This window comes from Anguilla anguilla, chromosome 5, assembly GCF_013347855.1.
Source record: "Anguilla anguilla isolate fAngAng1 chromosome 5, fAngAng1.pri, whole genome shotgun sequence".
Classification (NCBI taxonomy): Eukaryota; Metazoa; Chordata; class Actinopteri; order Anguilliformes; family Anguillidae; genus Anguilla; species Anguilla anguilla.
In genome coordinates, this window is record NC_049205.1 from 24,128,848 (window position 1) to 24,144,724 (window position 15,877).

Below are 15,877 nucleotides of genomic sequence, written 5' to 3' on the forward strand. Positions count from 1 at the left end.
AGAGACTTGGAAAGTTAAATTTGTCTATATTCATAATTTAGGTATAAATAAAGTACCACAAAAGCAGTTATCTTGGCAAAATTACATGTATATGAGAGCATGATAGGTTGTTAATTTCTTAATTCTATGATGCAGTACACCTGTATGGAAGCATATGCACCTGTCTGTATATAGCAGGTACAACTATACATGTCTGGGTTCATAAATTCCTTAAACAAAATCTGAGGGTGATATGCTGAACTACTAAAGATCTATAAGGCAAAAAGTAAGCAGTGTACCCTAGTCTCTCCGAATGTATTCAAAATATATAGATTGTGCATTGCTGTAAATCATAACATAATAGTATAGAGGGTATGTACATGACGTCACAGTAGGTGGAAGTCAGTGCGGTTACACCCATTGAATGGCAGAAAGACTACAGCTTGAATGCCATGAAAACACAAAAAACACATCTAAAATGGGAAAGACCTGTTGTGCGATTGACTGTACAAATAGATTCAACAAGAAATTGGAGCTACCGAAAGCTAAAGAAAAGAAAAGCAAATGGATCGCTGCAATTCGCAGAAATAACTGGAATCCAGGCACCGAAACGTGGATTTGCGGATTTGTCAGGTATGTTGGATTTTTGGGTAAAATCATACCTTAATAATTTATATGCTTGGCTAGCTATCTAAACATCCCCCCTTTGTTTATAGAACAGGTGGTTGCTAGGGTGAACATTCCGCCATTCATTCTCTATGGGGAAAAATTGCCCACAAAAATTCAATTTTTCAAAAACTGTGCAACGAATCTTTCCACAAAGTAATAGCACACCATTCCCGATAATGCTGCTCGATTTGACATATTGCATGTGTATGTGGTGCGAAAACTCTGGGTGGAGTAGCGGTCCAAAAAATGGGTGGAAAGAAAAGAAGAAAAAAAAAAATGTGCAATAATAATCATGTGATTGCCTAAGGCAACCACACTAATAACTAGACAATTCCTGCAGAAATTGTGAAGTGTGGTTGCCACCAATGCAAAGTTGAATTTGTGCTGAACAGAGTGAACCGTGCTAAGTAGTAGTTATATTATTCTAGGCAGTTGCTAGGGTGTTTTGGGTGGTGTCTAGGGTGTTGCTTGGTAATTGCTATGGAGGTTTAGGCAGTTGCTAGGGTGTTCTAGGTCATTGCTAGGGTGTTGCTTGATGGTTGCTATGGAGTTCTAGGCAGTTGCTAGGGTGTTGCTAGGTGGTCGCTATGGAGTTCTAGGTGGTTGATAGGGTGTTGCTAGGTTATTGCTATGAAGTTATTGGAGGTTGCTAGAGTGTTGCCAGGTGGTTGCTATGGAGTTCTAGGTGGTTGCTAGGGTGTTTCTAAGTGGTTGCTATGGAGTTCTAGGCAGTTACTAGTGTGTTCTAGGTGGTTGCTAGGGTGTTACTAGGTGGTTGCTATGGAGTTCTAGACAGTTGCTAGGGTGTTGCTAGGTGGTTGCTATGGAGTTGTGGGTGGTTGCTAGGGTGTTACTAGGTGGTTGCTATGGAGTTATAGGCAGTTGATAGGGTGCTGCTAGGTGCTTGCTATGGAGTTATAGGTGGTTGCTTGGGTGTTGCTAGGTGGTTGCTAAGGAGTTCTAGGCGGTTGATAGGGTGTTGCTAGGTTATTGCTATGAAGTTATTGGAGGTTGCTAGAGTGTTGCTAGGTGGTTGCTATGGAGTTCTAGGTGGTTGCTAGGGTGTTTCTAGGTGGTTGCTATGGAGTTCTCGGCAGTTACTAGTGTGTTCTAGGTGGTTGCTAGGGTGTTACTAGGTGGTTGCTATGGAGTTCTAGACAGTTGCTAGGGTGTTGCTAGGTGGTTGCTATGGGTTGCTATATCTACACTGCGTGACCGCACCATTTTAAAAAGCAAGACAGGTCTAGGGAGATTCATTTGATTGATTGTTGATTTTACGTTAAGTTCAGCTCATTTTTACCATTCAACTAAAAACATTTAACTGGGCTGCAATTCAGAGTTTAATCTGTTACCTTAGATACCAACTCATAGACAGAGGATAATCTATTACCTGTTAGCCTCAATGCAGTTATAAAGAGACCAAAGTTTCCAACTCGCTGGAATATAAAACGGTACTACAAAAGTAAAATGTGACATATTATACATAGTTAGAAAGCTTATTCTATCACCTGTTGGATCGATGAAGTGTAGATAAAGCCAGTTTGTACTACAAAGTTACAGAACACTCAATGCAGTATGTGTGGTATTACAAGCTAACGTCTTTTTCTGGAGTAAGACCGGACCTGAAGCTGCTGCACACGTTTTGTTGACGGCGTTGTTGCACTTTTTAGTAAAGTCTGGCTTGTTTGATAATTTGTTTATTCAGTAGCTGAGAGCATAAGCTTTCTAACCAGGTATAACAGCACGTCGATTTTAGGTTTTGGAATATCGTTTTTTTAGGTCAACCGAAAGCTATGTCATCATCTCATAGAACGCATTCGCTCTTTGTTAGCACTAGCATGCAAAGATGCAAAGTCTGGCTTGTTTGAAAATTTGTTTATTCAGTAGCTGAGAGCATAAGCTTTCTAACCAGGTATAACAGCACATCTATTTTTGGTTTTTTAATATCGTTTTTTTAGGTCAACCGAAAATGCTCTCATTATCGCATTAAAGCCATTCACTGTTTGTTAGCACTAGCATTCTAAGACGCTGCATGTGACGAAACGTCGTCAACGAATTTGCGTAATATGTCGTGAAATACTATTATTATTGAGGACTTCTGGGTATGCCTAAGCCATATGTTTGTTGATATACCTAGCTGACAGCGTTTTCATTTGTAATTTTTCATTTGGAATACCGTTTAATCGCGTTCACTTCCGCAATCAGCTATGTCTTATCCTGGCTGCTGAGACCGTAGAGCTGACCGCATCACGTGTGCAAAGCCGACCAATGCTGTAACTTCACCGTTCGCATATGAATGACGTTGCCAAAGGCAACCACACTAATAATAATAATAATAATATGTGCAATAATAGTAGTGTGATTGCCTAAGGCAACCACACTAAATATGTGCAATAATAATAGTGTGTTTGCCTAAGGCAACCACACTAATAAATAATATGTGCAATAAGAATAGTGTGTTTGCCTAAGGCAACCACACTAATAATAAATATGTGCAATAATAATAGTGTGTTTGCCTAAGGCAACCACACTAATAATAATATGTGCAATAATAATAGTGTGTTTGCCTAAGGCAACCACACTAATAATAAATAATATGTGCAATAATAATAGTGTGTTTGCCTAAGGCAACCACACTAATAATAATATGTGCAATAAGAATAGTGTGTTTGCCTAAGGCAACCACACTAATAATAATAAATAATATGTGCAATAATAATAGTGTGTTTGCCTAAGGCAACCACACTAATAAATAATATGTGCAATAAGAATAGTGTGTTTGCCTAAGGCAACCACACTAATAATAACTAGACAATTCCTGCAGAAATTGTGAAGTGTGGTTGCCGCCAACGCAAAGTGGACTTTGTGCTGAACGGAGTGAACAGTTTCTGTAGTATAAGCAGAGACAGAGTATGGTATACATACTATAACATCACGGCAACGAGTTTAATTGCAACACACATATTCAGAGCTAAATTAACCCTTCGTCAATACTTGAGATCAGCGATTTACTCATGGTGTGCTGTGACGAGTGACGGCGAATCATAAAGCTAGCTGGCCAGTTCAGAGGGTCTTGGAAAAACCCTATATCTACACTGCGCGACCACACCATTTTAAAAAGCAAGACAGGTCTAGGGAGATTAATTTGATTGATTTATGGTTTTACGTTAAGTTCAGCTCATTTGTACCATTCAACTAAAAACATATAACTGGGCTGCAATTCAGAGTTTAATCTGTTACCTTAGATACCAACTCATAGACAGAGGATAGCCTATTACGTGTTAGCCGACCCAAATTTCTAAGAAAGAAAATGAGGCAAGAAATATGTGTTAAAATAGTTGCATACAGCTTCTGTGAATAAGCATCGGCTGGTAGCCAGTACTAGTAACTTCTGTTATAATGAGGGGTGCATCAACAAGCAAGCGGAGTTGTGTACTGTAGCAAATGCGTTGGGGTGAGAAAGCGCTGCTTTCACTCACTGAATGCAGTTATAAAGAGACCAAAGTTTCCAACTCGCTGGAATATAAAACGGTATTACAAAAGTAAAATTTGACATATTATACATAGTTAGAAAGCTTATTCTGTCACCTATTAGATCGATGATGTGTAGATGAAGCCAGTTTGTACTACAAAGTTAGAGAACACCCAAAGCAACATGTGTGGTATTACAAGCTGACGTCTTTTTCTGAAGTAAGACCGGACCAGAAGCTGCTGCACACGTGTTGTTGACGGCGTTGTTGCACTTTTTAGTACAGTCTGGCTTGTTTGAGAATTCGTTTATTCAGTAGGTGAGAGCATAAGCTTTCTAACCAGGTATAACAGCACGTCTATTTTTGGTTTTGGAATATCGTTTTTTTAGGTCAACCGAAAGTTTTCTCATCATCACATTAAATGCATTCACTCTTTGTTAGCACTAGCGTTCAAAGACGCTGCACCTGACGAAACGTCGTCAATGAATTTGCGTAATATCTTGTGAAATACTATTATTATTGAGGACTTCTGGGTATGCCTAAGCCATATGTTTGTTGATATACCTAGCTGACAGCGTTTTCATTTGTAATTTTGCATTTGGAATACCATTTTATCGCGTTCACTTCCGCATTCAGCATCACGTGTGCGAAGCCGACCAATGCTGTAACTTCATAATTCACATTTGTATGAGGTCACAGTCCCCATTCAATTTCAATGGGAAAAATTGGCCAAAAAAAGTCATATTTCTCAAAAACCGTGCAGCGAAACTTTCCACAAAGTAACAGCACACAATTCCCAAAGAAGCTTGTCAATATGTCAATTTGACATATTGCACGTGTATGTGGTGTGAAAACTCTGGGAGGAGTAGCGGTCCAAAAAATGGGTGGAATAATAATAATAAATAAATAAATAATATGTGCGATAATAATAGTGTGATTGCCAAAGGCAACCACACTAATAATAATAATAATAATATGTGCAATAATAGTAGTGTGATTGCCTAAGGCAACCACACTAATAATAATAATAATAATATGTGCAATAATAGTAGTGTGATTGCCTAAGGCAACCACACTAATAATAATCCTAACAGATACAATAGGGTTCCACCAGCTTCGCTGCTTGGACCCCTAATAATAATAATCCTAACATATACAATAGGGTTCCACCAGCTTCACTGCTTGGACCCCTAATTAAAGCCGCAAGCGGCGTTGGGAGGGGTCCAAGCATTGGCACTATTGCGCCCCCTATGGAGCATTTTTAAAATGGCTTTGTCCTTATGAGCATATACCTTCACCCAAACATATCTACTGAATATCATGATGATTGTATAAAATATTGATGACTTATGGCCAATTCTGTGCTAAGAGACGCTGGCGGATGACTTAGTTGCGTCGCCATGGATGTGTCTTGGCCGCTTCCTGTAAAGGCCTTTACTATGTTGTAACACTTAGATGGCATGTCGTAACAGTTAAATGGCCTGGTGTGCATGTACAGCTGCAGCGGTTCCATGCCGCAACTAAAAAAGGTGTCACACTAGTGTTGTCATGATACCAAAATTTTGACTTTGATACCAATATCAGGTTTAGTATTACGATAATTGATACTGAAACAATACTGATTCAATACTCGGTACCTAACGATACTTAAATTACCTTAATAGATCAGAAACGTAATGTCCACAAGGGATGACCATTTTTGAATTCACGGTTCATTAAAAACCTGGGCTGCGTTTCCCAGAATCTCCTTAGCGCTACATGCGTCGTAAGGTATCCCTTAAGCTCTTCCTTTAGCTCTCGAGCTGTTTCCCAGCGTCTCCTTAGCTAAGGTATACCTTAATTAAGGTATACCTTTAAAAAGGTGGTCTGAGGCACTCGTAAGCTGTCCCTTAGCGATGCGCTCCGCGGTTTCCGCCTTATTATGCCAACATTTTGCTTTTCAAATCGACAGTTGTACTACAGTGCGCATCTAGTAGCACATCTGCATGCGAAAATTACATAGATAGTTTAATATTAACTTTACGAAAATTAATTATCCAATCAACGTTTCTGTGCATAGCACGTCGTGAGAATGTTGTCGTTTTACCTGTCTATCCCCATCATGATGGTAATTAAGTATAGGGCCTATCCATGATACTAATCCAATTTGTGAAAAGAAAAAAAAAGTTTTTTTAATTTATACGTAGTGGTGCTAACTTAGGATATGGCTTTTCTGACTGCATACCCTGTAGAAATTAGTTCGTTTGTGTGAGTCAATGATCGCACTAACTTGGAACAAACCGCCGGTTTATTAAGAATATAAAACCTGTGTGTGCAAAAACAACGTTGAGTGAGTCTACTTGCATGACCGAACTAGAGCACGTTGATTGGCCTAGCCATAAACACACATACAGGTACAGTGGCTCATAATGGACAAACATAGCCAAATGATCTACATCCCCTTCCTTTAGCTCACACCTCCTATATAAAACAAAATAGCACTGGGTAAATATCAACATTACGGAACATTTTTCTTACCATGTTGTTTTACGATTTTCGGTAAAAAACCCAATAATGATATTCTTGGTTAAACTTAAGATTATCCAACAGCAAATTAAGGTGGATGAACAAATCACTTTAACAGGTAGACCTATTCATAAGGCAGAATTCATCATGGTCAATTTCCACAGACGCGCTTTTGCCTTTCATCTACGATCATTTTTGCATTGCAGAAAAAAGTTCGCGGGAATCAGTGCAGTGCAGTGATATGCTGCTACAGTTGCCTATATATTGTGTGACAGAAACAAATTAACATTAGACCTTTGTTTCAATAAGAACAAAATAATTCACCCATATGTAGCCTATATCCTTTTCCCTGGGCTTCCACGAAGTCCCAGACTATGGCTTATATGTCCCGATTGATGCTTTTTTTATTTTATCCTTTGTAGCCTATATGTACGTATTTATTGAAACTATCACAACGTCTCGTCTTAACGGACTCTTAAAGAGATTAGCAGATGATCTCTAGTAGGCATAGCTTCCTCTTCTGCAATATTAGATTGATGTAAAATGATTATGACAACACTTGTTATATTAAAACGTCATTCACAAGCCTTTACAAGTGAGACAATCGATTCGCTTGGCATCGATTGATAAACTTTTCAGCACCACAGTGAAGGCCAGCTCCAACTTACGATGTACCTTTAAGTTGTCCCTTAACAGTTGCCTTAAGGTATAGTCTGGGAAACACTCGTAAAAAAGCGGTTTCCCTTAAGAAGGTATACCTTAAGAACCTTCGTAAAACGTTAAGGTACATCAAAACTCGGAAACGCAGCCCTGGTTTATTAACAACCTTTAAGTTGAAGCCTGATCAACATATCAATAAGCATAGGACTATAGTGTTACAACACTAAACCATAGAAAACTATATTAAATTTATTTCAAAAATGAAACAATTGTAAAGTAAATTATCTTTAAACAGGTCTTTCACTTTAAAATATATCTAAAAACAGCATATTTCAATAACAATACAGCATCTTCCTATAATAAAATATTTACAAATTAGAACAGCTATTGCTACTGAAGTGAACTGAGTCTAAGCTGGCGCTGTATCAACCACGAAGAATGCACAAGCGCAGGTCACCTCACTTGCCAACCTTAGTTGCTACTGCCACCTAGCGAAGATTCTGACAAATTACAGTTTTCATCCTCTCAATCGGTAATGCGGGAGACACATTTCCCTGGCTTTTACATTTGACACAAAACTACCGAATGTCGGGAAATTCTAATACCGAACAGTTTATTTTTTTAAGTACCAAAAAAGTTTCGGTATACGGTGCAACACTACGTCAGACACAAATTCAATCCATTGCTCAGCTTAGCAGAGAATGCACATTTCAGAGCGCCTCAGAGACATATAGAATAATAATAGGCTACACATTTCAAATAATAGATAGGACATTGAGAAAAAACGAAACAAAAGACGAAATATCAACTCGCGACATGCATGCTGCTCGCATAATAGCCTACCGTATTATTTATTTAGACACTGGCATATAAGAAAATTTCCGGTTACGCTGACCGATAAAATGCTATTCCAAAAGCAAAATCAGACATGTTATACATCGTTAGAAAGCTTATACTCTCACCTACTAAATAAATGAACTGTCAATCAAACCAAAGTATACTAAAAAGGTTGACAACGCCGTAAGCAACAGGTGTGGTGTTACGCACAGCTATCTTTGAAGGTAGCCTACCCAGGTATCACAAATGCGCGTATATTTCACAAATGGATTGTCCAAGACAATATATGACCACTCAGCCTCAAAAGGGACATCTCTACGCGTAAAACCTGTGGTAAGATTGTATATTTATTCAATGTTTAGTCCCAAATATTGACTGTGGAATGACATGGTATAATTATAAAAAACGTTTGTCTCGTTTATTTCGTTATTCAATGAGCAGCGTTTTCACTGCTGTATTGGCATATTTTAGGGCTAATGTCTGGTTTATCTTGTTGCTACGGAATATTACATTACATTACATTACAGGCATTTGGCAGACGCTCTTATCCAGAGCGACGTACAACAAAGTGTATAACCATAACCAGGAACAAGTGTGCCGAAAACCCTAGAGGGCAGTAGCCTACCGTTCCAAGTGCAGGGAACAACCGCATAGTTCAACTTGGACCCTGTAGGTTAAACTGATTAACACTAACACAAACAAGGACAGCAACAACGCAGTCTATGCAAAAATACAAGCAATAGTTAAGACTAGTTAAGTCACCTACGAAACAACTACCTAGTTACAACCCAAAGCTTACAGTCAATTTAGAGATTAAATTGAGAATACGATTTCTCTCAGCATAATGACTGATTCAAAGACTAAACAAACTCACCCGATATTGTCTTCAAATGGATCCATGCCAAAGAAAAGTAATGATTCATCCTCTCAAAAAGCTTTTACTAACAAACTTTTAGTAACAAAAAACGAAATATCAACTCGCCACCCCTGCTACCTGCGCTCAGAGTACCGTATTATTTATTTAGACATTGGCAGACTACAGCATAAATTGCGTCTTTTGTTTATATTCAATATTAGAAATTACAGCGAGAAACTGCAGCTGTAGACACAAGATAGTGTGTTATGTTATGGTAGCAATGGAACGAAGCGGACTATGCATGTATTACTGTCATTGTTTCATTATACCAGCGTGTTTTCGCGCATTTGCACAGAAACTCAAATACTATCAATAAAATGGTTTAGCTATTTCTCAGCATAGTGACAGATTTAAAGACTGAACGAACTCACCCGATACTGTCTTCAAATGAATCCATGCCAAAGAAAAGTAATTCATCCTCTCAAAAAGCTTTTACTAACAAACTTTTGGTAGCCTAGCATGCACTCTGGCTGGTCTTCCACTGCTTCCCCGACATTCAGACCCTCCCCTCACTGATAAAAACTAGACCCTACGGTGTCGGATTACTTGCGTCGCCATGGATGTCGCTTGCCGTAAAGAAGTTTACTAGATGTCGTAACGCTTAGATTTGGAGCTCCAGCTCTTCCGCACCCCACCTAATAAAAAAGTCCAAATGGCGGGCAAACCATATGGCGGACATAAGTGGTCCCAATTGCAAAGTTGTAGAGCACATTCAGATGCATCGGTCGATGAAGTTTTGTGTTGATCTGACATACGGTGTGGGAGTTATGACCTTTTAAGCATGGCCCTTTGTTATAGCGCCACCATCTGGCCAACTTGGGTGATTTGTAGTGCCTGAGTAGTGGGGGGCCATAGGAGCCCACCCACCAAATTTGGTTTGTGTACAACTTATGGTTGCTGAGCATCAGACATTTCAGTGGAGAAAAATAATAAGAATAATAATAATAATAATCCTAACAGAAACAATAGGGTTCCACCACTTTCGCTGCTTGGACCCTTCATAATAATCCTAACAAAAACAATAGGGTTCCACCAGCTTCGCTGCTTGGATCCCTAATAATCCTAACAGATACAATAGGGTTCCACCAGCTTCGCTGCTTGGAACCCTAATAATAATAATCCGAACAAATACAATAGGGTTCCACCAGCTTCACTGCTTGGACCCCTAATAATCCTAACAAAAACAATAGGGTTCCACCAGCTTCGCTGCTTGGACCCTTAATAATCCTAACAAATACGATAGGGTTCCACCAGCTTCGCTGCTTGGACCCCTAATAATAATAATCCTAACAAATACAATAGGGTTCCACCAGCTTCGCTGCTTGGACCCCTAATAATAATAATCCTAACAGATACAATAGGGTTCCACCAGCTTCGCTGCTTGGACCCCTAATAATAATCCTAACAGATACAATAGGGTTCCACCAGCTTCGCTGCTTGGACCCCTAATAATAATCCTAACAGATACAATAGGGTTCCACCAGCTTCGCTGCTTGGACCCCTAATAATAATCCTAACAGATACAATAGGGTTCCACCAGCTTCGCTGCTTGGACCCCTACTTAAGTGATCAGCGAACTGGAGAGAGCCCGTCCTGGGAACTGGCAGCAGCCTTTATGTTGGAGGAAAGGCCCAGATCCAGGTGTACGCCCTCAGCTCTGACGAGCCACCTCCCAACCTAGAATGACAAGGTAGAACAGAAATTAACAGAAACAACTCAAAAGGGGGCGGGTCGTCACAATATGTACAGGTAACTTTCCAAGAATGGCCTTGTAGATGAACATATGCCAGTGTTGCATCCTATGTATACCTAGGGATTTCCAATTTACCAAGTCATATAAGGTACAATGATGTGTCTTAAAGCCTGCATTTGTAATAGATCTGAGGGCAGCATGATAAAGAGGGTCAAGTTTGGACAAAGTTGATGGACAAGCAAAGTGGTAAATGATGTCACCGTAATCTAGTTGAGGCAGGAATAAACCTGCAACCAGCCGTTTACGTGAAGACATAGAAAAACATGACTTTAACCTATATAAAAAGCCCAATGTGAACTTAAGTTTCCTAGCAAGAGTTTCAATGTGTTTTTTAAAGTTAAAGCTTTTGTCCAACCAAATACCAAGATATTTATAAGTATCAACAAACTCAATAGCTACGCCTTCAAGGGTGTTAATAGAGAGAGCTGGAACCTTGACGCTACTAGGAGCAAATATCATTGCCTTAGTCTTATATGCATTTAAAAGCAGCTTCAGGTCAATAAGGGCATGCTGCAGTGAAGCAAAATCCAACTGCAAGTTTGCACAAGCAGTCTCAGGAGAAGGGGCACAAGAATACAAAATTATATCATCAGCATACAGATTGTACAGTGAGTGTTCAGTCTGACTGCAGATATTGTTAATATGGATGATAAAGAGCAGAGGACCTAAAATAGATCCTTGGGGAACACCCTTTCTAAGAACAACAGGGTCAGATGTAACATTCCCATGTCTGACAAATTGCATCCGATCAGAAAGATAGCTCTGAAACCAATTTGCAGCTTTGTAACTAGTACCAGCCTTCAACAAGGTGTTTATTAACATGGGATGGTCTAATGTGTGAAAGACCTTAGTAAGGTCTATAAACATGGCCACACAGAATGATTTCGTATCAATGGCTGCATTTAGTATGTTGTGAGTCCAGGAACATTTTAAATTGATCAGACACTAAAGACTCCAAAACCTTTGCTAATGTAGAAAGGTTTGAAATAGGTCTATTGTTGTTCATTTCACATGGATCACCAGTTTTCAATAGTGGTGTAACATAAGCTTGTTTTCATGAAACTGGAACTTTATTTGTATAACTGAAAGGTTGAAAATGTAAGTGACTGGTTTGGCTATAATCTCTGCTGCTGTTTTCAATAAAAACGGGTCAAGGCACAGCTGCCTTCTTAGGATCAATTGTCTGCAGGGCATGCAGAACATTGGGCACCAAGAAAGGTGTGAACTCGAAGGTGGGGGCTAATGGGGTAGGACTAGTAAGCACTTCACTATGAGCTACATTTTCAATCAGGGAAGACTGACTAAACTGTTCATCAAAAATATTTCCTGCCTTATAAAAATGATAATTAAAAGCATTTAGCATCTCCCTCTTATCTATTATGGAAGCGTTTCCTATTTTCAACTGGTGTGGAAAGCTAGAAAACTTCTTGTTCTGTAGAGCTCTAATGGTCTTCCAGAATTTAGAATGGTCATTCAGACTATTTGAAGTTTGTGTTAAATAGTACTCAGCTTCTTGATGAGAGATGTACATTGATTTCTAAGGGTTCTAAAAAGCCGCCAGTTATCAGCAGTTTGGGAATTCCTGGCTAAAGACCATTGCTTATTTCTAGCATGAATAAGGTCAGCTATTTCTTTAGAGAACCAAGGGTTGTCCCTATTCTTAATCCTGAACTTTCTAATGGGGGCATGTTTGTTTGTGATCATTAAAAAGTGTTGATGAAAAAAAGCTGCAGCCTCTTCAATGGTAGGGATCAGCTACCATTTGACTTTAACTAAATCATGCAGGAAGGCTTGCTCAAAGAAGTGATTGAAACAACGCCTGAGAACGGTCAGTCCTTTGGATTTGGGTAGCTTAGTGCTCCTAACACATGCAATAGTACAATGATCACTTATGTCAATTGGGCAACATATTTATGTACTGTGTTTGTTAACATGACATCAATAAGTGTATCATTACCTGGCTTTGAGGGATTTACTCTGGTGGGGCTGTTTATAAGCTGTGTTAGATTCAGTGAATCCCATGTTTGAAATTTTAAGATTTATCACTCAACCAGTCCCAATTTAAGTCACCAATCAAAATCAGTTCAGATGAGTTTAAATTAGACAATACCTCTGTCAAGCTTGAGATGATTTCATTAATGGCAGAGGGGGGCCTATAACAGCCAATGATAGTAAATGGGGATTTTGCTATTGTTACTTCCACAGCCAGAAGTTCAAATTGCTTAGGAACTGATTTAGAAAGCAAAACAGAGCTCTGAAACATTCTCTTTTGTGTCATGTTTTGGCAGGGACCCGGACATTCCAGCCTGCAGCCCCCTGCTGTACCAGCTCCAGCTCCTGGACATCAGGGAAAAGCCAGACCCCCTGGACCTGCTCATCTCTGACCGGATCCGAATTGGCAACCAGAAACGGGAGCGGGGGAACTTCTTCTTCCAGAGGGAGGAGTTTGTCATGGCAGCACAGTCCTACTGCATGGCCTTGCATGTCCTGACCACACAGACCAGAGGTAAACCATTCTCTGTCAGCCCTGCCACACCCTGCCCTGCACTGTCCTACCCTTCCCTACTATACCCCTACTTGTCCCACCCCACCCTAGCCTGTGGTTGGTGGAAGTACACTTGCATTATTATATCTCAGACATAATAATAATAATAATAATAATAATAATAATAATAATAATAATCCAGGAGGATGCAGGTCCATGCAAAAGATGCATTTGTATGCATTTGGAAATGTTATATATTGAATTTTGAACATGTAAAATATTTTAATGTTATTATTGTTATTATGTCTGGACGACTTACCCAGCATTCACACAGCGAACAACTGAGTAGAGCAGTTGCCGGAAGTCTATTCATTTTCTATAAAGCTGAACACCTGGGCTGTTGTTGCCTACGAAAAGTTGTCCGTGGATAAACCTTTCAATCTATCCATTTCTCACTAGCTAGCTGGCTATCTAGTGATCCATCTATCTAGCTCGCTAACTAAGGAATATGTCTCTCTCTTGCTATCTATCAACAATGATCAGTGTCATAACATATCTATAGAGACTTTGTTTTTCTTCATAAAAAATGTGTAGCTGCATGTGATCACTAAGAGAGCACAACAGGAAGCTCTTGCTCCACCCTCAGCATAGTAGTCTTGATCAACCAATCAGCCGAGTTGCTTCAGGCGTGAACGCGAGGTCAGTAGCCAAGACAACTTTCATAGCTCCCATATTATCCTGTTATGCTCATATATGATTAAACAGTATCAATATGTGCTGTTGGTTATGTGCTGGAGTAATTTATTCTGAGCGTCCTAAAGGTACAGTAGTGGTGTATCAAACATTACAGCACAAACTCACATGGACACACAGCCTCTAACGTAAAACAGCGATCTCCGTCAAAGAAACCTCGTGAAATGGGAGGCTGGTCACGCAGCTAAATGGACATTTCTCACGAGCAGGTCTCTGAGGAGGGATGTTGTGGTTTGGGTGCTATCTGCAGGTGGAGAGGGAGCTGTTTAGCTGGCCTGCAACCACAGCTGTAGGCAATTACAGTGATTGGTAACACTTTATCTCTTCTGCCTGCAGTGAGACGGAAGCCTGGAACGAGAGATGCGCGCGGGAGCTACGTGACCCCTCTTCCTGCTGTCCTGTGTTTATTCTGCTTGTTTTGTGTTGTAATATTGTGGAACACACAATAAATGCCCGTGTGTGTCTCAGACTTGCAGACTGTGTGCTATGTGTAGAGAGAAACAACGAAACCTGTTACAGTCTCTCTTTCTCCCAAGCCCCACTGCCCCACTCTAATCATGACATTAACATGCAACACCAGGCAGACAGAAAGCATTGTGTAATTTAGTTACATGCCTCACCAATCAGGGTGAGATAATGAAGCATAAATCACCTTGTTATATAAATTTTTTGATAGAGCAAAACAGTACATACATTTTTAATTAAATCAACATTCAGTAATTATTTTGCATTGTATAATTATTCATACAAAATACATTACTGAAATTATAGTGGCGTGGGTAATAAAAGTGTTTGAAAATTATACCCCCAGCTCTTATACCCTCCACTGGAGAGATTTTTTTGTCCCTTTGTGTTTACTCACACAATGGTTTAAAGAGTAAATATCGTTTATGTACTATGTACAGTTTTTTTTTTTTTTTTGGGCGGGGGGGTTTTTTGGGGCTTTTCTGGTGCTTCAACCTTGAGGATCCATTGAGGAAGAATTCTTAGTTTAGTGTAAAAATAATTCGGAGTTCGTAAGTGCAACAGAAATTAATCACTTTGCACACATGCCAAATATGCCCAATCCATTTAGGGGGATTGGGCATTTACCTTATTTAAAGCTTTATAATTGCAGATGTGAGCATCACAGAGACTAAAAAAATGGCTTAAATGAAGCAGGACATTTGTACGATTTACAATACTAGATTTGTTTATATTCATAATTTAAGAAAAGAAGAAGAAATAAAGTGCCACAAAAGCAATTGTCTAGGCAAAAAAGCAAAAATGAATTTACTCTTTTAGTTTGCAATGAAATACTGAAAGATTCCATATATAAAACAGGTTAATACATGTTAGTACATACAGGTTTATACATGTCCTGGATAAAAAACTATGACAACAAGTGCGTAAAATCTAAGGGTGGATATGCAGAACTTCTAAAGGTATATGAAGCAAAAAGTAAGCAGTGTACCCAGTGTCTCCCAATCTATCTAAAATATCTAAATTATGCTCCACTGTATTGTAAATGGTACAAATGTCTTGCTTCATTTAAGCCATTTTTCAAGTCTCTGGAGTTATAAAATCTGGAGTTATAAAGCTTTAAAGGAGTAACATGTTGGTTGAATGTAACACTTGCCAGTTGTCTTTAGGCAAAACAAATGTGCATAATTTTTTATTATTCAGTCATTTAAATGTATTTTAAAACATATTTTTCTAAGCCTAAATTTCCCACTATAAAAGTTCACCCGAACTGCCTGGGCGTGGTAATGAGAACTGTCAGTTAGCTATGATTGACAGACCGTGCCCCATTACCATAGCTACCTCCATGATATGCGCTCATCTTGGGAGACTGAATTTTCACAAGCTAG

The 15,877-nt window shown here is 39.3% G+C and overlaps 1 protein-coding gene across 1 annotated transcript in view; it reads left to right on the forward strand.

Annotated features, from left to right (window-relative positions):
• Positions 1-14,494, forward strand: part of LOC118228460 (peptidyl-prolyl cis-trans isomerase FKBP8-like) — a 119,830-nt gene extending 105,336 nt beyond the window's left edge. The window contains exons 6-7 of the mRNA XM_035419992.1: positions 13,078-13,295; positions 14,364-14,494. Of these exons, the coding sequence (XP_035275883.1) occupies positions 13,078-13,295; positions 14,364-14,476 (331 nt within the window). The 3' untranslated portion in view covers positions 14,477-14,494. The remainder of the gene's footprint in view (positions 1-13,077; positions 13,296-14,363) is intronic.
• Positions 14,495-15,877: the final 1,383 nt, after the last annotated feature.